Source organism: Capra hircus, chromosome 9, assembly GCF_001704415.2.
Source record: "Capra hircus breed San Clemente chromosome 9, ASM170441v1, whole genome shotgun sequence".
Classification (NCBI taxonomy): Eukaryota; Metazoa; Chordata; class Mammalia; order Artiodactyla; family Bovidae; genus Capra; species Capra hircus.
The window spans coordinates 31,017,389-31,040,838 of NC_030816.1; the positions used below are offsets into that span (position 1 = coordinate 31,017,389).

General features: G+C 36.3%; 1 protein-coding gene across 3 annotated transcripts in view; it reads left to right on the forward strand.

The window, feature by feature from the left end:
- The window catches only part of ATG5 (autophagy related 5), a 114,880-nt gene extending 94,564 nt beyond the window's left edge, over positions 1 to 20,316 (forward strand). For 2 of the 3 annotated variants that reach the window (XM_018053113.1, XM_018053114.1), the window contains 2 exons: positions 2,292 to 2,409; positions 18,075 to 20,313. In XM_018053113.1, the coding sequence (XP_017908602.1) occupies positions 2,292 to 2,409; positions 18,075 to 18,211 (255 nt within the window). In that variant the 3' untranslated portion in view covers positions 18,212 to 20,313. Of the gene's footprint in view, positions 1 to 2,291; positions 2,410 to 18,074 lie in introns of all 3 variants that reach the window. The other variant, XM_005684610.3, reaches the window with a different exon arrangement.

The window sequence follows — 23,450 nt, forward strand, 5'->3', positions numbered from 1 at the left end:
GCTAAGACTACTTGGCCTTTCCTGTTTAGCATATTGTTTTCAAATTACTATAATGTATATTAGTATAGCTAAGCCACCTCATAATTCTGTCACTCAATAAGGAGCAAGTGAATCTTTAAAAGATTTGACTTTGCTGAAAACCTTAGTATTATCAGACCAGAGTATGGATGATACATTCTAACAGTTTTTGTATTGGGGGTGCAGTCCTGCCCCTCCTTTTCTCCTTCAAGTCCCAGTTGTCATCGCATAGGCTTGCATCATTCAGCCTCTCACCGGTCATCCTGATGTTACCTCTTCCCCAAGTCATTGTACACGATGCTGCTTTCCATTAGCCTTCAGAAAAAAGCCTCTTTCATCACGTCACTTCCTCTGCTAAAAAGTCTTAAAAGCCTCTTCATTGCCTGGAAGATAGAAAGCCCTAAGTGGGTGGTGGCTACTTGAAATGATTACGGCTGTCCCCTATTCATTTCTTTCTTCTCTGAACTCCTCAAACCTGTATCATCTTCACATAGTGAATCCTTGATTGTTCACAATAATCTCAGTTTCACCTGTGGGAAAAGGATGAGCTTCCTAAATTGAAGGGTATCAATCACACTTAAAAAAAAAATTTTTTTTTTAGTAGGGTATAATTGACCTACAGTTTTCTGTTACTTTCCTACAGTAAAGTGAATCACTTATACATATACATAAATCCACTGGTTTTTAGATTCTTTTCCTATATAGGCCATTATCGCATATTGAGTAGAGTTCCCTGTTCAGTTATACTTCTAAAAAATGAAGGGTTCATTAGTGAAGTGAATTGCATTATATTTAATGCATATTTATTAAATTTTAGTTTTTCTCATGCTTTCCATATACGTTCAACTGTATTATTTTAATACTATTTTGGTATTTATTATGTATTCACTGAACACACAGTATAAAGCCAGGAGTAGTCACATACTTGCACCACATTTAGCTTTTCTTACATTTTATTTCATGTCTATACTTAAAATCAGGTTTTCTTCTTCTTTTTTTTTTTAACCAAATCTGGTTAAAGTTATCTTGAAGAAGTTGAGATGTGCCTCTGTGATATAAAAATAAACAAGACAAAAAAAAAAGTTACCTTTAATGGGTAGGTATTTGAAATTATTTTCTTATAAAATATAAGGTATTATTCTGTTCCTGTAGATTTTCATGATTTTTCATTCCAAGAAGCTTAAAACAAAAACCTAGCATCTTTAAAATGAAAAGACAGTTAAGAGTTATGATGGGTGTTATTCTCTTTATTATTTGTTCAGTACTTGGCACAGGTCTCCTGTTATTCCTAGAACAGACTTCAGAGATGGGGAATGTCCCAAATTTCCAAAGACACTGGGTGCGAGATCATAGAACTCATAACGACAGTACTGTTACTCACAGATGGGCTGACTCCAGAGCCTCTGCGCTCTGTCCCAGGAAGGCTTCCATCATCGTTGCTGTGCTTCTAGAGAGGGAGTTTGAGAAAATTAAATGCAATTTTTTGAAGGAGTAAGATGTTGAAGTTGTTACCAGTCAGTTATGACAGTGCTAATAATAACAATTATCAGAGGAAATGTACCTATTATTTTGAAATTTTTGAACCTATAGAAAAGTTTTAAAATAGTAAAACAACTAAGACCATATAAGACCCATCACCTGGATTCACCGTAATTAGCATTTTTCACATTTGTTGTCTCTTTTTCTATACACATGCTCTCTCTCCCCTCCCCTAACCATTTGATTGTAGGTGTCAGACATCATGGTACCTAATTCCTGAACATCTGATCATGAATTTCTTAACAGTAAGGATATTGTCCTTATAAACACTACCACACCTAAGAAATTTATCATTAATCTAATATTATCTAATGTTCATCTGGTATTTCCCCAGTTATTTCAAAAACGTCTTTTATAACTGATCTTTTTAAATTCCTTTCTTCAATCCAGTATTCAGTCAGAGTTTATATTTTGTATTTAGTTGTGATATCTTGTCAGTCCCTTTTAATCTTTTTTTTTTGCTGCCTCTGACTATTTTTAAGTGTCCAGGTCAGCTGTGTTTAAAGTGCTGCATGTTCTGAATTTGCCTTATTGCCTCCTGTGGTTAGATTTCTTGGGTTTGTGTTAAGCATTTTTAGCCATAATACCACATGTGTGATGTTGTAGGCTTCTGATTACACTGAATCTGTATCAGAAGGCATCTCATGCCACCTTTAAATTTCTAATGTATTCATTCATAGCTTGTAGCAATAGAGACTTAATTGTTTGGACCCTTTTTTTGATTTCTCAAATAGACAACAACTGAACGGCCTTTCATTCAGAAGCTTTTTCGACCTGTGTCTACAGATGGACAGTTGCATACCCTAGGAGATCTCCTCAAAGAAGTCTGTCCTTCTGCAGTTGCTCCTGAAGGTAATATAATTGACAACATTAAAACATTTCTTTCTTTCCTCTTTGCTACTGAAGTAACGTAAGAATTCTATATTTATAAATAACATTTATTAGTTACTTCAGTAAAATATTTTCATTATCTTGTAAGGAAAAATATTTTGAAACAGAAGTGCTTAACACTTAACTATTTCATAAGTTATTGATACTAACAGAATAAGAAACTCATTCTCTTTAGCAAACCGAAATATGGTTTTGAAGTCACCCTCTTATATTTTGGGGCCCTGTGTTTTTCATTTGTGAATTCAGTTCTGGTAAACGTTGTAGTTTTAATCTTGCATTGTGTTTCATCATTCTAAAGAAATGAGAGGTTTTTTAAAAACAGTCTTACATTTGGTTGATATTTTAAAGTTCAAAATATTGAGTAATGGGTACATATTTTATTTGAAGTTTTTGCTGTTCTTTAATGTTTTACTGAACATTATTCTCTTAGGATTTAACATTTCACAAGGCTAGTCAAAAACTTGTCCTATGTTATAGTCCTTATTTTGTAACTTAGGTTAAAATTGTTTTCCTGTAAGCAGAGAAAAAATGGAAAAATCGCTTAATTGCAGCATAAGAAACACAAGGAAAATGCGGAAAACTAGGGGGAAAAAGGTGTAAACCCCTAACTCATAGAGACTACTATTGATACACACATGCAGATATATACTTGAATATTTGAGAGGGTGTATGTGTATAAATTTATATGTCCTCCTTTTTTCACCTGATAGTTCTTAAAAATTCTCTAAAGCCATTTGTTAAAATGCCATGGCCCTTGCTAACTATGTACCATAATTTGACCATCACCCTATCACTGAGTGACTTGTCTTATTGTTGGTTACTGTGCTGTAGGAGAAATTTCAGTGGCATATTGGTGTGTTTGTTAATATGTTGCCTAGACTTGTATATGTTATATAGAAAAACATTAAAAACTTACCACTTTAAATCTTTTATGGTAAGAGGTAAGGCATTAATAAATGCAAAGGGAAATACTTCAGTAGGTCATGCTGTGTTTCTTATTAATATATCCTACATTGGGATGATGGCAGTATTATTTACATGACTTGTAACCATATCACATAGTTCAAGAAGCATTTAGTATCTATGGAAATGGTTTGCCTACTCAGAATTAGAAGTAATAGGATTGGGAGGAATATTGACATTCCAGCCTAAAAGACTAAACAAAGAATATAGAGCTCAGAATATGTGCTGTTGGGCCTGTTAATCAAATATGCTTCCTTTTCCTGGCATTTCTATGTGTATCTAGCACTTTGAAAATACACAAAGGCTCAGTAGGAGGGAAGAAGAGGGACTTCTAAATACCACCAGAACCAGTTCCAGAAGGTACTGATAAAAAAGATCATTGACCACTACCCAAAGCTATGAAAATGGAGTAAGTTTCTCTGGCAATCTAGTGGTTAAGACTGCGCTTCCACTGCAGGGGGCGTGGGTTCAGACCCTGGTCAAGGAACTAAGGTCTTACAAGCCATGCGGTGCAATCAAAAAGCAGCATGTTTCATGTGTATGTATGTATGTATGTATGAAATACATGTGTGTATTTATAAATATATGTTTATATATATATAGAAAAAGAGTTTATAAGGCCTTACTATGTCATTTGTCAGCTTCCCTGGTAGCTCAGCTGGTAAAGAATCCGCCTGTAATGTAGGAGATCCTGCTTTGATTCCTGGGTCGGGAAGATCCTCTGGAGAAGGGATAGGTTACCCACTCCAGTATTCTTGGGCTTCCCTCGTGGCTCAGGCAGTAAAGAATCCACCTGCAATGTGGGTGACCTGGGTTTGAACCCTGGGTTGGGAAGATCCCCTGGAGGAGGGCATGGCACCCCACTCCAGTATTCTTGCCTGGGGAATCCCCAAGGACAGAGAAGCCTGGCAGGCTGCAGTCGATGGGGTCACAAAGAGTCAGACACGACTGAGCAACTAGGCACATAAGAATACTATACTAGGCAAAGTTTCTGTTACTGTCATACACATCCTCATATCTCTAATGCTAGGTAAGTGTTTACTCAGTATTTCAATTCCTGAATTCTTTGTGTCATTACTTGAAACATTATGATCTTTGAATCATGACATAATTAACAATAAGTTGATTGTAATACTATCTTAGAATCCGAATCTATCTTTATTGCTACCTAGTTTTCATTTTCAGTAAGAGCTTGCATTAAGTAATTGTTCTGTCATTCAGTGATTTTTATTTAATTTATAAGCCATCACTACAATCTAGTTTTAGAATACTTCTATCACCTTAAAAGTTCCCGTGTGTGTCTATAGCTAATTTCTGCTCCTGCTGCCAATTATAGACAACTATTGATCAGCTTTCTCTCTAGAATTTACTTCCTTCGGATATTTCGCATAAGGGAGTTACACAAAATTGCAATTGTTTTTTTCTTTTATTTGATGTTTTTGGGTTTCATTCATGTTGTGTAAATTACTAGTTTGTTCCTTTTTATTGCTGAAGAGTATTCCAGTTGGATGACACATTTTGTTTATTCACCAATTGATAGACGTTTGAGTTTCCACCTTTTCACTTTTATGAATAATGCTGCTCTAAACATCCATATACAGGCATATATTTTCATTTTCTTGAGTAGATCCTTAGGAGTGAAATGGCTGGGTTTTATGGTAGGTTTATGGCTAATTTTTTAAGAAACTGCTAAACTTTTCCAAAGTGGCTGCATCATCTTACAGTTCTGCCCACAGTGAATGGGGATTCCAGTTTCTTCACATTCTCACCATTGTACATATTTTTCTTGTCTTATTATAGCCATCCTAGTGTTTGTTGTATAGTGGTAGCTCATGTTTTTTAAAATTTCCCTAATGACTGTTGATGTTGAGTGTTTTCATGTGCTTATTGTTATTCATGGATATAGTTGATGAAATGTTTCGTGTAAATACTTTTCTTAATTTTCATTGTATCTTATTACTGAGTTCTGAGAGTTATTTTAGATATTCTGCCTGTTAAGTTTTTACCAGACATGATTTGTGATTATTTTCTCCTAGTCTGGGACTTAATCTTTTCATTTTCTTTTGAAGAGTAAAAAATATTTTATTTTGATGAAATCCTATTAAGGTTTTTTACATATTGTGTTCAGTTAAATCATCAAAATTTTTTTCTAGTAGATGATACATTTATATAGTTCCAAAATCCAAAAGTATATGAAAGAATTTAGTGAAAAGCCTCTATCTCAACTCCTATACGTAAAACCCTAACTCAGTTCCCCTCTCCAGGGACACAATCAGTGTTGCCATCTTCCTGTAAATCCTCACAGGGATAGTTAAAGTTTTTATTTTTTGAACTCAAGTTGTAGAAATTTGGACTGGGATAGTCCCAGTAACTTTAGGAATAATCTTACCATTGCAGTTCGTTTTCTCCATACTATAAGAGAGAGAGAGTGTGTGTGTGTGTGTGTGTGTGTGTGTGTGTGTGTGTGTGTGTGTGTGTGTTTTAATCTATTTAATGTCAGTTTTGCTGAATTCTTAAAGATTTGGGCATATAGACTAGTTTTTCCATTTGAAGTTAAGAGATTAATCATTTTTATTGCTGACAGAGATGGGATCCATAGGCTGCCCCCACTGCAAGCATTTGCCTTCAGTTATTCACTTCTCTGCACTATATTTTTCTCTCGTTTTGAGTACTTTATAGTATTTTAATTAAAAAATGTTTTTATCAATTAAGAGTAAATTGAAATCACACCAGTCAGAATGGCCATCCCCCAAAAGTCTACAAACAATAAATGCTGGAGAGGGTGTGCAGAAAAGGGAACCCTTTTGCACTGTTGGGGGGAATGTAAATTCATATAGCCACTATGGAAGGCAGTATGGAAATTCCTTTAAAAACTAGGAATAAAACCACCAGATGACCCAGCAATCCCACTAGTAGGCATATACCCTGAGGAACTCAAAATTGAAAAAGACACATGTACCCCAGTGTTCATTGCAGCACTATTTATGATAGCTGGAACATGGAAGCAACCTAGATGGCCATCGACAGATGAGTGGATAGAGAAGCTGTGGTACATTTATACGATGGAACATTACTCAACCGTAAAAAGGAATGCATTTCAGTGAGTTCTGATGCGGTGGATGAACCTAGAGCCTGTTATACGGAGTGAAGTCAGAAAGAGAAAAACAAATGTCGTATACTAGCCATATATATGGATTCTAGAAAGATGGTACTGATGAAATTATTTGCAGGACAGCAGTGGAAACACAGACATAGAGAACAGACTTGGAGCCACAGGGGTGGGGGAGGAAGGAGAGGGTGGGATGTATGGAGAAAGTAACATGCAGACTTACATTCAGTTCAGTTCAGTTCAGTTGCTTAGTCGTGTCCGACTCTTTGCGACCCTGTGAACCGCAGCACGCCAGGCCTCCCTGTCCATCACCATCTCCCAGAGTCCACCCAGACCCATGTCCATTGAGTCAGTGATGCCATCCAGCCATCTCATCCTCTATTGTCCCCTTCTCCTCCTGCCCCCAGTCCCTCCCAGCATGAGGGTCTTTTCCAGTGAGTCAGCTCTTCGCATGAGGTGGCCAAAGTACTGGAGTTTCAACTTCAACATCAGTCCTTCCAGTGAACACCCAGGACTGATCTCCTTTAGGATGGACTGGTTGGATCTATTGCAGTCCAAGGGACTCTCAAGAGTCTTCTCCAACACCACAGTTCAAAAGCATCAATTCTTCGGTGCTCAGCTTTCTTCACAATCCAACTCTCACATCCATACATGACTACTGGAAAAACCATAGCCTTGACTAGACGGACCTTTGTTGGCAAAGTAATGTCTCTGCTTTTGAATATGCCATCTAGGTTGGTCATAACTTTCCTTCCAAGGAGTAAGCATCTTTTAATTTCATGGCTGCAGTCACCATCTGCGGTGATTTTGGAGCCCAGAAAAATAAAGTCAGCCACTGTTTCCCCATCTATTTGCCATGAAGTGATGGGACCAGATGACTTACATTACCATATGTAAAATAGATAGCCAATGGGAATTTGCTGTATGACTCAGGGAACTCAAACTCAGCCTCTGTAACAACCTAGAGGGATGGGATGGGGAGCGAGATGGGAAGGAGATTCAAGAGGGAGGGGATGTATGTATACCTATGGCTGATTCATATTGATGTTTGGCAGAAACAGCACAATTCTGTAAAGCAGTTATCCTTCAATTAAAAAATAAATTTAAAATTGTTGAAAAAATGAAATTTAAGCTAAAGCTTAGTATTGAAATGGCTATCTTGTTGTACTTTCCTTAAATTTTTTTAACAATCTACTTTCCAAAACACTGTGTCATGTAAATATATTTCTTTATAAGATCTTTGACATTGAGTGAGAACATCACAATGAGACTCAAAATCTTAAAGCTGTTGTACTGCAGGTTCACAATGGACAGCACAGTTATCAGCAAATCCACAGGAAGATGAAAGAAACTTAATGGAGGGAGAGCAGGAGAAATTGGTTGGATGTTAATTTTGTATTTGACATCTTTAAAGAATGGTGTAAATGTTGGAACTTAAAGTTATTTTAGTTCATTCTCCTAATTTTTCAGATGATTGGTCCAAGGTTTCTTAGCTGCTTCATTGTAGAACTAGGTTTGGAAGTCAAGTCTCCATCTCCTGGTCCATTGGTTTTTCCACTTTACTGTGCTGCCATTTATTTTCATTTTCACCTTTTCACTTCTTTGTATACTTTAAAATAACATTCTGAAATCTCTACTTTCTCTTAACCCTTTCTGGTTTGTGTTCAGTACCTAATCTGGCCTACATGCATGGCCCGTGCTCTCTTTTACCCCTGGTATGATCTTAGGGACTTGAGCTTCTGCTGTTGCTGTAGTGTTCCTGTGTATAATTCTGGCTCTTCTTTTTGTTTTCTATGAAAATGACGTCTGTGACATTCAGCATGCAGATGAAAAGCAGTCATATGCTTTGGGCCGACACGTTCTGTCAGAACACGCCTTCTTGTTTTTGTTCATTCCCACACCCAGGTCACAGCACAGACAAGTTATTCCATCCCGCACCAGAACGGCACACACATTTGTGAGGCTTTTTATTCTTTTAAACACTGTTCTCTCCTGAATTTCTAACCTGCCCTACCTGCCCATCCATTCTTAAGGAATACACAAGATGACCTCCCCCCCCAACTTTTTTTTTAAAGAGAGGGCAGTGAGGTAGACACTCACAACTTTAATCCACAAACTTGCCTCTTAGGTGAATGTCTTTGTGTGACAGACTTCTTCCCAAACTCTTGCATGCTGTGTCAGTCAGGGGCCATGCACACACTTCACTGAAATGCTATAGGTAGCGCCTCTACTTTTGAGGTCCTCTTGATGGCACCTTTCATGCCAGGAGGAGGCCATCTTTCTCACACCAGTATCTTCTCTTTGGAGAAACTTTTATTTGCCTCTTCCATTTGTCACCTTTTTGGAAAATAACTGTCATTTCAGGATCTATGGGAAGTATTCAGAACATCAAGTCATTCTTTCAGTAAAGAACTGTTTACTGTCTGGTTTAGCACACCTGTAATATTGTCAGCCATGAAGCATTTTGAAACACCTGCACCCAACTTAAGTTGAAAGCGAAAGACTGTAAGATTGGGTGTGTGTGGATAAGAACTCGCTGTCATCGCATGATTAAAAGAGAAAGTGCTTCATAAAAGTTATGTGGCACCATTGTCTATTGCTCCTTATGACAAGTGATTCATGCATGAAGGAATTTTGCCTTGTTTCATCATATGAAGGTAGAATGTACTAATACTCATGAAGACATACTTTGGGTCTTTTTTCTTATAATTAATGATGAGGTGATTTATGTGATTCTTGTTTTGTTGTTTCTCAAGTGGCTTGAGAAGTTAGCCAGGGTAACAGGAAATAACCAAAGGTAAACTCAGGTAAATTTTTTCTGTGATGTCAGCAATAGTTAAAATGACTCAGAAAGCTAAGCTTCTGTAGCAGGCTTGAAGGGAAGTATTTCTTTGTCCATTAGAAACAATATAACCAAAATTTTTTTAAAATCTAAAACTCCTAACTTGTGTTCCTTTAAGAATACAAAAAACTAATAGGCTTTGCCCAAACATATTTTGCTTCCCAGTTGTCTAATGTAATGCATAAAAACCTAGTAAGTTAGGATTATGAAAATAAAACAGTGTCCATTCTTGCTTTGTTGTTGTATTATTTATTTATTTATTTTTGATTGAAGGATAATTGCTTTACAGTATTCTGTTGGTTTCTACTAAACATCGACATGAATCAGTCATAGGTTTACCCACGTCCCCTCCCGGTTGAACATCTCTCACCTCCCTCCCCTTCACACCTCTTTAGGTTGTTACGGAGCCTTGGTTTGAGCTTCTTGAGTCTTACAGCAAATTCTCTTTGGCTGTCTGTTTTAGTCCTCTGTAGCAGTTGGGCTGTTGTGAGCCTGAATTTGTATTTGACATTGTACAACTGGAGTGTATGTTAAGAGAAGGGCTTACATTTGATGGGAAGTGAGTTCAGGTTCCCAGCATCGCTCCTAGAGCAAGTGCAGTCTTCTTGCTGCTCGCCTTCTTCCATTTCTGCCCTGCTTCCCGGGATTTTATTTACTCTTTGAGCCCCTTCCCAACCTCCATTGAACTTTTGGGTTCACTTTGATGTTGTAGCTTTCATTATTCATCAGTCAGTTTCTTCACGTCATATTGTCTTCTGACACTGGCGTTACTCAGATGTGTAAGATAGCATCCCTGCTGGAATGGAGATGTGCAAAGGATATTAGGAATATTATCTTATCCATTCTGGAGTGGATAGTAAAGACTGAGCCAGGTCTTACAAGATGAGCAGAAATTGTTGCAAAGGAGGGACCAGGCCACATGTATCACATGACCACTGAAATAGAATCCTTCGCCCAGGGGCAGACTGCTGAGGGGTAACATCTACTCTGAAATGCTGATTTAAAACGTCCCTACTTTATTTTGCTGAAAGACTTGCTTTAGTTTTGTACTTCTCTCCTATAAAAGTACAGATTTTTAGTGAGGTCAGAGATGTGGGAGAAAGCGTTGAGGAACTAATCTTTTATTTGCTTGGTTAGGACATTAGAAGATAATTTTAACAACTGAGGCTAGGGTGTCACAATACCCCATCTAGGTCATCTAACTTGAAAATTACACCGTTTTATTTTTGACATGCTTTATGAGAAACCACAGAACAGTTTCTATAAAATTAGGAAAAGATGGGGTATTCGTTTTTTCTCCTTAGCTCTGTAGCATATGATTAGATTATTTATAAAGTGAATTAACTCTTTGTTTGTAAGCACTTTTTTCATACATAAAGCAATTAGAAAAAAGAAACATCCAGGTCTCACAGTATTCATCTGAGGCAGATCCTTCAGTTTGAAGTTTGAACTTCAAATTGGCACTTCTGTCAGCATGATGACATTGACTGCCCAAAGAGGTGGCATTTCAGACTTGCCAGTTCATGCCACAGAAACATAAAATCTTCAGACTCCATCAGGATGAGGGTTTAGAAGTAAGAATAATAATCATTTTTCAGTTTTGGTAATTGTTTCTATTTTATAGAGTAAGAACCATTAAAAAAAAAAAAAAGAAAAACCTACTACTAAATGATTTTCTAAATCAGACAGTGTGAAGGTACAAAAGGATACTGGAATGAAAACAGATTTTAAATGAGTGAAGAAAGAATTGCAAGTAAACTGTGGAAGCCCCATTTGTAACCTTGCTAAGGTACTGTGAGCCTGCCGCGTGGGAATGGTCACTGGACCGCAATCGCAGCCTAACACTCTCTGCTCTTCACTGTTTTCTCTCTCCGGATATAAAAGAAATGATGCACCGTCACACACACAATGGTAATACAAGAAGTTCTGCAAGCGTAGCCCTCATTAACAGAGATGTACTATATTTAATTTTGGACAGAAGAAACTTACGAGACTTAAACTTGGTAATTTTCTTGAATTTATCATTATGCCATCAAATTCTAAACTGCATCAGACCCTTTGCCTCATTGTGTCATTCTCCCTGCATGTCTGTGGTTTGTCCCAGTACGTGGGTACCGTGAACTAATTTTGGTAGTACAAAAGCTGTTAATAACTCAGTCTGTTGACATATGTCTTTTCTAAAATCAAAGAAATAATTAACTGCTTATTTTCATTATTCTCCATTAGCAAAGATAGGATTACTGGGCCTGTTAGGAGAGGCTTCTGAGTTCCTTTATCTAGATCCTGAGATGTTAAATGAATTAACCTGACTTTTTCAAAAGTGGGAACGGATACTTGCACAGTTAACATTTCATCTTCAGTACTAGAAAACAGAATTTCTTTAACAAAATAATAGCACATTCAGGAGATTAAAAGCAAGTCATCTCTTTGTTAAAGCAAGTCCTGTGAGACCTTAATCTGACCATACATAAATAGCGTGATTATTGCCTATATTTTAAATAAAACAAGTAGTTCTGAACTATTCTGTAATTCATACCTGACATATATTAATAGGTCCTATTACACCCAACTAGAATTACTGGATCCTTTTATGAAAGCAAATCAAAAACATTTGAGCTATATTTTCAAGGTTGTATTTTGGTTTTGGTGGGGGGGGGGGTTGAAATGAACAAGTTTAAGTTTGTAACTTATGCCACACTTTTATCGTATTAAGAGGCATTTAATCAGTTTATTTAAATGATCTTAAAGTCACTTAATGCAATGTTCTTTTTATAATAATAGCTGATTTGGGGGGTTTACGTTTAAATTTTGGTTTATTACTTCCTCAGAAATACAAAGGTTATAAGCAGGGCAATGAAAGAATTAACATACACATGTTTTGAAAATTTTATACAATATGTTAAGAATCAAAGCTCTGGCAATATTTTGGACAGACATAATTAACATATATATATATTTATGCATGGAAAAAGATATGTGATCTATATTAACTGTGATATGTTCATTAAAACCTATATTACTAAGTGAGTATAGATCCGGAAGAAGTTAATGTAAGTATTTTTAAATGGGTTTGTATTTCTCTGATAAACAGCACTTTCCTTCTGTTTGTGATCATAGGATAAAAGCTCTATAAGCTTGTATATGTTCATTTTTACTGCTACGTCATGTAGTGTGCTCTTAAGATTGAGATCTCATTCCCCAGGAAGCATTTCTGTCTAAGATTAATTGCCCTTTTAAAATCAGCGTTTGATGTATTCCTTTGGCTATATCCTGGCTTGGTTTAACCCTCTTTGACCTGACCTCACTGACTATTACCGCTGAGGCTGAGTCAGAATCCTTCAGCATGATGTATGCATTTCAGATTTCAGCCTGTGGTTTTTCATGTCGATGGATTCAATTAGTTGGTGTTTTACTAATGAACGTATCAGAGGTTAAAGAATTTGTCAGACAGAACAAAATTGTTCAGAATAGTGGCAGTTAAAAAGCTCGTCTCTTTGTTTTTCAGAATGATCAAGTATTTTTCAGAAGTTTTACCTTTCAGCATCACACACATTCCAGGATAGCAAATTGAGGCATTTTCTGCTGAACTATAAAATATATATGTGAAGCCACAGATCTAAACACAGTGGTTACAGTCTCTGGTCTTAAATTTCTGTTACTCCATATTCATAAGTGTGAGCTAAAAAACAAGTTACTAATCTGAAATTTTCTGATTAAAAGCACTTTCCCTTAAAAGATACATCATCCATTTCTCTAGCTTCCTTTAAATTCAGAAGTTTCACATATTTAGTTACACATATTAACAGTAAGAGTGAAACTCATGCATCTTTCTAGAATCTTACATACCCTGTTTTTAAAGACATTTAGGTCATATTCCTTGTTGATAATTGGCTTAAAAGTAATGGCTAAAAACCAGATTTGGATGGGGAAGGCTGTGAGCCGTTGCTAATTTGCTTTGCATGCGTGCTCAGTTGTGTCTGACTGTGACCCTGTGGACTGTAGCCCACCAGGCTTCTTTGTCCATGGAATTTTCCAGGCAAGAATACTGGAGTGGAGTGGGTGGCCATTTCCTTCTCCAGGGGATCTTCCTGACTCAGGGATTGCACCCACGGCTCTTGAATCTCTTGCATTAGCAGGCAGATTCTTTACCACTGTGCCATCTGGGAAGCCCAAGCCATTGCTAACAGAAATCTTTAAAAGGCAGATTCATCACGTACTCTTAAGTTCTCTAATAATGGTATACTTTAGCTTGTGTAGCAAAGATTTTCGAAGGTTTTTTGTTTTCCCTCCTTGAATTTTTCATCTTTAAAATAAACTGAGAACCATATCTGAAGTTTATTAAGTAACTTTACCATAGTACAGTAGGGCTTATTTGATTTTTCCAGGCTACACTGTGCTTTGATGAATATACATGTAGAGAGCACTACTAGATTAATCCAGAGTGCTTAGAGTGCTTAAGGAATTTTTAAAATTTCATTTTGTTGTTTGCATAATGATTGAGTCTTTGGGTTTTTGTTGTTGCCATCTCTTTCTTTTTTTCCTTAACACATTCATAAAATCTGTGGCACACTGCATAATAATGAGGCTGAGTAATGCAGAGTGTATATTAACATGAGGCCACATTCTCACAGCCCTTTGCGTGCCAGTGACTTAATTGAATCCGCAGTTTTCATATAACTTTTGGTATATCACTCACTTTATTGAATACCTACTGTGTCCAAGCCCTGTGCTAAGTGGTTTATTTGGATATCCCCTCTGATCCTCTATGCAACCCCAGAGATGAGAATTCTTTGTCTACACTGTAGGAGGAGGAAACTGGGACTCAGAAGGTTGAGTGATTTGCCTTCGAATTCAAAACCTAGTGTATTATGCTGATTTAAACTCAAAAAGAAATATTTTGCTTTTTAGCCATAAAAGACTCATGTACTAGAACTGGAAGACATGTTACCAGTCCTCTGTTTTAGAACAGTGGTCTACAGACTGACCTGTGGAGTTGAGTTTGATAATACTTGGGCTTATAAGTAAGATGAGTATAAGAAATGAAATTTTATTGTGATAGTCTCTTTGTAGATATATGATCTCTTTAGATTTAACATCTAACTCTTAATGTGAATTTAATTACTATTCTCTCCAAAGAAAATGCTTGTCTCTGACAGTTTTTTGTCCTTTTCCTTAATTCACAAACTCAAAGTATTTATGAATGACTGTTCTTATATTTACAACATGTATTAAAAGTTTTTTTAATTGCTCTGTGGAGATTCTATAGAATAACGACATGTATTCTTCAAAATTGTCAAGGTTAGGAAGTGCAAAGAAAGGCCAAGAGCTGTCCAAGTTAAAGGAGAGTATAGAGACCTGAAAATTAAATGCAATGTATGATTCCTGTACTGGATCCTAGACTGGAGAAAAAATAATTAGGATAGTTAATAACTTCTGAAGTGATTACATAATAGTATAGTGTCAGTGTTAATATTTTAATTTTGATAACTGTGCTATGATTAGATAAAAGAATATTTTTATTATAAAGTATACACTGAAATAATTAAAGGTAAAGGACTCAGTGTTTCTAATTTATTCTCAAATGATTCAGAAATTAATTATATATGCATAAAATGATAAAGCAAATGGGGCAAAATGTAAACAATTGATGACTCTGGGTGAAGAGAAAGTCCTCGTGCTGTTCTTGCAACTTTTCTCTAAGTTTGACATTATATCCAAATACAAAGTTACCCCTCAAAAGTGCCCTGTATGAGAGAATTTCATATAGAACGAGTTCACTTGATTACTGTGTCAAACGTTTGCCTACTTTAAAGCATCAGACTAACGTTTTTAAAAATCTGAGTGGGTGAGATGTGGAGTAACATTTTTCTCCTGAGTCATTTACTTTGTAGTGCTATATTTTTTATTCCCAAGTATTAAATTCTAGATTCCCATTTTGAAACACAAAGATATATTTACCAAAAACATGATTTACTTTAGTAGCAGTATCATCAAGCGTTTCCTTTCTGTTAGGGGAAAAAGGGTCTGCTAATTTTTCACTGCTTCGTTTTGCTAGTTCTGATATTGCCAAAATATGCTGTTGTGCTTGTTGTTATTTATGGCAACATGAATTTTGGTGATGGCATATATACATCTTGGCTCATTCAGAAGCATTCTGACTTTTTGTTGTTTTAATAACCAAAGCAGTCTTTTTCAGTCAAGCTCTTATTCTCCATAGCAGTGGTAGCCACTAGACACTATTTTCAAATTTAACCAGCAGCAAAATGATCTAAGCCCTGAAGACATTTATTGTCAGGCACCATGCTGGGCACGAGCCTGCAGTGGTACATAAGAGAGAAACTTTACTTCATAGTTCCAAGCGCACTGCTGTCCCATTCCAGTGTTTCTGGTGACAGTTATGTTATCAGAGGAAGTCAGAAAACCAGAAAGATAAATATACACAGGTGAAATAGTTGGACAAATGTAGGCAATGTCCAAATTACATATGTAAAACCTTAAGCTGTTGTGTTGAAGGATATGACAATCCTGGACCACTTCCTTAGTTGTCCATGTTCAGTGATACTTTCATGTTCCAGATTAAAAGTGGTCTCAGTTTAAACCAGAGAATCAGTGCTGCCTATTCAGGTTTCTGATAATGTGATTTGTTGGGTTTGTTTTACAGAGTGAATTGTGCTTATGTTCTCCAGCTTCTGCTGTACCGTTCTTAGACTCCATGTGTCCTTTTCTGTGACTCCGTGTGTGAGTCTTTTCCCTTTCAGACATGCTGTGCGTCTTATTGCATTTGCTCGCACGTTTACGTACTGGTATAGGCACAGTATTCTGGATATTCAGCTCTATTCCATACTATCCAAAGGTGACACTGCTTAAGGAAGAACTTTATAGATAAAGAACTTTTACACCACTGCTCTTTCATTTTTTTGACTCAGTGCTAAGTAGGAAGAAGATTCTGAGAATATTAAGATATTTCAAAGAAATATATAATAAGACTATAAAGAGAACTGCACCGGAAATGTTTTTAAATATTCTAAGAAAGATTTAATACAGTAAAACCTTCGCAATCTAGAACTTACAAAGAATGAATCATTCCAGATAGTTGAGGGTTTATCCGATTTGAGTATCAACATTTTAAAATCTTCTCAAAGTACTAATACCGTGCTTTCTTTAGTATTCTGTATATAGGTTAATCGTTTGGTTATAAATGATTCACATCATTATGAAAACCAATCTTTGTATTAATACTGTGATGACAACTGTGTAAGTATGTATAGATGCAACAGAGATCGGTGGACAAATCAAAACAATGAAAGCACTTTTTTTAGGTTAGTAGTATTATAAGCCTTTTCCAGAATTGTTTTAAGCTACGACATTTTCTGGGGACGTTCATTCGGTCATCTCTGGGGCTGATGGCATGTTTGTTGGGACTTTAGTTTTGGCATTCTTCTAGCAGTTCTCTGGTGGTTTTTTGTCTTCTCCTTGTCAGTCTGTTGACTGTCACCTCCCAGGACTGTGCTGCCTCTAGCAGGAAGTTTAAATACTTCTTTAAAAGGGTCTCTTGTTTCAGGTGCCAGCCACACCATTATCACCATACATCATCAGCCCATTTTGCCTAGACATTAGAGCACTAGGGATGCAAAAGTCATTTTGAACAGAGAAGAAGGGGGAAAAATGGGGTATTTCCCTCTCATACAGTTCCATGAATTCCTTGTTTTCCTTGTTGTCTTCTGTGTCCAGGAAGCTGAGAGATTTAGATGTTGCAGGTTGAAGAGACTTAAAAGAGACAAACCAAGAATTGTGCTAACAGAGTGATACAGTTTCTTGAAGGTTCTGTGTTTTGTTTTATTTTGGTTTTTTTTTCCCCCCAAAATGTTTGTTTGTTTTTTACTTTCTGTGTTTTTCTGTAGCAACCAAGCATGCTTCCTTTTCTTTAAAGATTGTCAATGATTTATACCAAAATCATAAAAGACACAAAGCTAATCTTCAATTTTTAACAAAATTTGAACTTAGGAAAAAAGTGTGAATTGCAGCAACGTTTTAATTAATGAATGGACATCAACAAATATCAATCAGATTTCATGATTCCAAAACAGAAATCCCTGATTCAGACTCCTAGTTCTTTCTCATTAAAATTTTAACTCTCCTAATAGTCTCTAAAATTTTCTCATGCATATTTGAACAGCTTTACTGAAAATTAACTTACAGCTCCCAACTGTTTCATTAAACATCTTCTTAAACACTGATCTTAAAAAAAACCTGATCTTATTTTTGATGACTTCTAGACACATTTCTGCTTTGTATGTTTTAAATAAGTATTGACCTACTTCATACACCTGTCATTTTTAATAGTACAGTTTTTATGTATAACTAAAATAAATTTTGATCAGTGGGTACAATGGGCTGTTTTCTCCACTATGGTTTCATTAACGTCAATCTTAGGTAAGCACAGTAATTAAGAAAGAATGAATACTTTCACATATAGCAACAGAATTTTTATCAGAATTCATTGTAACCCTCAGGTTTCTGTTTTGGGTGATACATATTGCAACATTTGAACTTTCTCCATGTCCACACTTCCTGCTCAGGAAACAGACCAGGTTTTACCTGTTAAAGCAGTAAAATCCATTTGATTCACTGAGGATTTTCAAAGGCAGCAGATTATTTTTTCTTCAACTGTTTTGACTCATCGATTATTGTTGGATTTCTTTCTTGGAATAGATGGGGAAAAAAAGAACCAAGTAATGATTCATGGAATTGAACCAATGTTGGAAACACCTTTGCAGTGGCTGAGTGAACATCTGAGCTACCCGGATAATTTTCTTCATATTAGCATCATCCCGCAACCAACAGATTGAAGGATCAACCATTTTCCTGAGTGGAATCACCCTGAAATAGGATTTACCAGAGCATGTCACCCTTCTGCTTCAATCAGGTTTGGTGGAGGCACCCTGACCAGAAACACTGCTGCAAGCCAAACAGGAAAAAGATTCCATGTCAGATAAGGGCACTAGGGCTGGTCTTACTTTGCATCACCACTGCTTTACTCCACTGCCGTCATTAAACCTCAGCTGCGACATGAAAGACTTTACAGGACCACTGCAAGTCTTCTGTTTTCTTGTAAAATATAATGAAGCCGAAACCTTCGGCCTAAGAAGAAAATGGAAATATGTGCCACTCAATTTGTATTTCTGATTAACAAATAAACAAGGGTATTTCCTAAGGTGACCATGGTTGAACTTTAGCTCGAGGGAGTGGAAACATTGGTTTAATTTTCAAGAGAATTAGACTTAAGAAAGTAAAAGAGAAATTCTGTTATCAATAACTTTCAGTAATTTTTTGTAAAAGATCAAATTACAGTAAACCCATCTTTCCTTAATGAAAATTTCCTATGTTTACAGTCTGTCCTCTGGTATGCAATCTTGTAACTTTGATAATGAACAGTGAGAGATTTTTAAATAAAGCCTCAAAATATGTTTTGTCATTTAATAACATACAATTTTGTCACTTTTCCAGTACTTTCTCACTCACTTACAATAGATCCCTGTTTTTATTCTGTGTGTTACCCTTCAGACTGGTCATCATTGGCATGAGATGGGTGTCGGGCATAGGATAACTTGTCTCAGGAGCTGTCAGAATTTCTTGCTGCCGATTTTTAAAATCTGTTTTCTTTACACTAAAAGTACTGAAGAATGTTACCATTTATCATTGCTGTTTTATCATTGTAAATCTGTCAAATCATAGTATCTTAAGCATCTGTATACTTTTGCGTTTTGGGGGGGAAACCTATTCCTTTTCAAATTAGTGTTTTTCATTGACCTCAGGTCTAATATTTCACTGTGGTCCCTGGTAGCCTGTCTTTGAAGTATGAAGATTACCAATCTCCAGACTGCAGTAGCTTTTCCTTAATGTTACCAAAAATATTCAGAGGTTGCTGGAGTTGTTATTCAAATAAGGAAATTTTTGCTGCACTTTATTACCATGCTGCTGGGTTTCTACCAGCTGAACATAATTTGTGCATTACACTTTGTTTCTTGTGAGCTAACTTGCCATTCATATTGAATGTCAACCTAAGTATTCTAAAAGACAGTATCATACAATAATGGTTTTAGATTCCAAAATAAAAATAAATATTTTTCTCATTAAAAAAAATTATACAAATGTTGAAGTGAGATCCTACTAGTGCTCACTGCTTCCTTTTTCCCTTTTGTGATATTTTTTCACTAATCAGTAGCAGACATTCACAGAATGAGACAAAGTTAGTCAAAGATCAAATATTCTGGAATGGAAAGTATAGGTCTCAATCAAAAAGAAAAACATAGGGTAGCATTGTGATCAGAGAAAAATAGAAGCGAGTAGCAAATAATTGGCTAATGTCAATAAAATGAAAAGTGCCATTTTAGTAAGGCAGAAAAAATAGTAATATTTGAGTTACTTAAGGATTAAAAAAAAACCCACTGACTTGTATTTTTTTTTTTTTTCAAAAGAAGTTGGTCTGAATATGATTGTTCACATTAAAAGTGTTTATTCATCTATTCAGTTTGGGGATTTTCCCCCTTGATGTTTTGACAGACTGATGTGGGCTTCAGTGAGCAAAAGGATCAAAATGCCAGGAGTGCTAAGCTGTGACGAAGATAAGTGTGGTAAGAGCAAGCACTAAGCATAGTAGTTTTCCACAGACAAGACCCATGGAAGGTCTCTGCAGGGGATTCAAGTGAGCTACTAACCTTTACTTCCAGATCTGAAAGTAAATTTTACCAAGGCTTTTCTCATTTTTTACTTACTTGTTCATACTACACCAGCATCATAACTGTATTACTCTACTCTAGTCCCAGGTAAGTCAAGCCTCCATGATACCCAGAGAAAGAATAAAAACAGAAATTAGTGCTGGGCTTAAATATCTATTTTTGTTTCTTTTTATTTGAATATTTAAATTTTATGGTTTATTAAAAAATTAAATTAATTTTGTGTCTGTCTTTATTTCTGGAAGTTGGAAATGGAATTTATATAAATCAAATTACCTGTTGAGGAAATCATTAAAGTTTCCTTTTCCTTGTTCCTGTTATAAAAGTTTCTTAAAGAAAAGATAGGAGGGATAAAGGAGAACATATGATCGAAAACTGGAGAGGGGCACAAATCTCAATATACGTGTTTAACTCATCCTTGGTAGCAAGCATCCTAAGAAAAGGAAAATATGTTCTTAAGTGACTGTCATTGTTTAACTAGGAAGGACTAAATTCAGCCTAAAAAAAATGATTTCATCCTTCATTATGTTGCTTTTCACTTGGATGACCCAAGTTCATGGATAGAGTGGATTGATAAGGACTTTTATGTATCTGGAGACCCAAAATAGCCTGCTTATGGTCAAAACTGACCTACCAGTCTTTATAGAATGGTGATGTTTAGAACATAATTCCAGTCAGTCTGATGTGAACCCAGGAGTGAACTATTCCTGTTATGTTTATCTCCCCATTCACTGGAAACTAGGTGGAAATTGATGGTTTGCTAAGAAAACAGTATACAAGAATTGATATTGAGTGACATTAACTTTTAATGATTACCTTTCTAGGATATCTTTATATATTATAGGCTATATAAGGTATAACATTTTATTTTCTTTCAATTTTCAGAAATGTGGTTTACATTGGTCATGCCAAAGAGTGATGTTCTCATGTTTTTCTTATCATACTGTTGATATTTAGGTCTGAGGTAAGTTGACTTTCCTTTTAGATGTGCCAACACAGTTGAAATAGAAGTATAGCACCTTGGGGTTTGTTAGGAAAAAAATCAAGTATGACAACATTTATAGTCCATTCAATGCATGGTCAGTCACTGGAGTGGAATCAGTCAAAATACTTACCTATCTCTTGAGTTCCGTCATCCACTTATTTTTTTAAATATAATTGTCTCTTGGTCTGGAAGTATTAAAAATTACCTGCATGGCTGTTGGAGAGAAGGGCGTTATGCTTCTTTTCATGTAATTTGGGATGAAATGATACTTTTGTAATAAAAATTCATTTACCAGATAGATTTCTTTGATGAAAGAATCCTTTACATTCTCTTGTGTGAATTACAGATTTAATTCTCCGCACTCATTGTGGCAAATGTAATGCTACTATGGAATCTGGTAGTCACAACACAGGAAGCATAGAGTGAAAAAGGACTCTGTTTTTAGATCCTTGAGGTGTTTCATTAAGTATTAAACATTTTAAATACTTAACTATTCTTGTTTACTGACAGTATGTTGGAATGATCACCAGTGAGATAAATTTGAAGATTTTAAAATGTCAGCATGATTTTGACATACCAGTTGATTGTTCTAAAAGTGATGAATTTGGCTTTCCCTCTATAGCTTCTCCACCCCCACATCAGGAGAGTGAATAAAGCACAACCAGGCTTTTTCCTCTTTGTCTTCCATGATTGTTAGTGGAGTGTCTTGCACATACTTAGTGCTTTGCAGCTATGTATAAAAAAGAAAAAAAATTAACAGGATTATTTAATGATACTTTAAAATTGGTGTTATATTTTCCTGTTAAAAATACCGGCTGTAAAAATAGAAAGGACCTTGTTGTTCAGAAATCAGTATACAGAGTGCAGTGGGTGCAGGTTTGCAGCACTGGTGAAGAGTTGCTTACTCAAATTGGCCACTTTCAGTAGGAACCGCTGTGGATCGGATCCTTGCGTCAGTCCACATTCATTCTAGTCGTAGTGTAGACCACAGCACAGATCTTCTGTTTCAACATCACTCTAATTTAAGCAGCCCCTAAAGTTGGAGCTATTCTCATCCAGCATCTGGAGGTATTTATTAATTCTGGCCTTTTCATAAATGAGTGGTTTGTGTCTTGCTTTTGCCTGTAGACCTTACTTCTGAAAATGTAATACATTTTTAGCAAGGGAAATGTGTTAGATCTGTGAGCAGGGTTCTTCACACTGAGCTAGACTCTTACAACCGTGTTCATGGAAAAGCTTTAAGAGAAATATTTGGTGTTCAAGTAGAAGAGGTGTCTTCTTCATGTATTAGAAAATACTGATGAATACTTCATAACGTTTACTGTGGTTTACAGTCAATATTTGCGTAGTGTTTGTTTCTCACACTGAGCAGACTCCATAAGAGCAGAGAGTGGATCTGTTTGGCTCAGGATTGTATTCTAGGACCTACTACTTTGCCTGAAACTTGGTGGACTGTACTACATACCTGTTGAATAAAAGTTTGGAAAAGGCTATGCAGTATACCTCCCCTTTAGATCCCAAAGCATATTGATACATTAAGCTTTAAGAAGTTCTAAAGTTAAGAGACCTATTTGATCGCGCATTTCTGAAATTTTTTTAATTATAGGGATTTTTCCCCTAGTTTTGTTGTTGTTTAGTAGCTAAGTCATGTTCGACTCTTTGCAACCCCATGGACGCCAGGCTTCTCTGTCCTTGGGATTTCCCAGGCCAGAAGAGTGGAGTGGGTTGTCATTTCCTACTCCAGGGAATGCTCCCAATCCAGGGATGGAACCCACATCTCCTGCATTAGCAAGTAGATTCTTTGCTGCTGAGCCACCAGGGAAGCCCTACCCGCTAGTACCACATTACATTGAACTCTAGTTTGGGAAATGCTACATTAAATTGTTAGATACTAATAACCTGGAGTTTGGAGCATAAGGCTTATCCCTGCTCTTCTGACACTCTGTTTGAAAGTAGCTCTTAGCTTCTGACTCCAAACAAAATATCTTGAGCCTGTTCATTCCATCCTCTAGCTGTGTTCCTCCTTGAAATTTATTCACCGAGTGTGTAATGAGTAATATATGCCAGGCTATGTGCAAGAAATGCAGTAGGTTAGAATTTGTCATGGTAATAGCGGGCGGACAGTCTGGGTGCTCAGCAGTGCCATAATTTGACAGCACATTCAGAGTAAGATTTAGTGAAAGGGCTGGGAACCAGAAGCTCTCTTTACAAGATTTCCATCCAAATATAAAAACTAGGCAAGTGGTAAATGTTTAGGTATGAGAGTAAGCAGGAGTCAGGGGTGAAGAATTGCTCTCTGGGAGCCCCCATGAAGGTAGCCAGAAGAGCCACAGAGCCGAAATGTGGCATTCTAGGAAGATAATCACT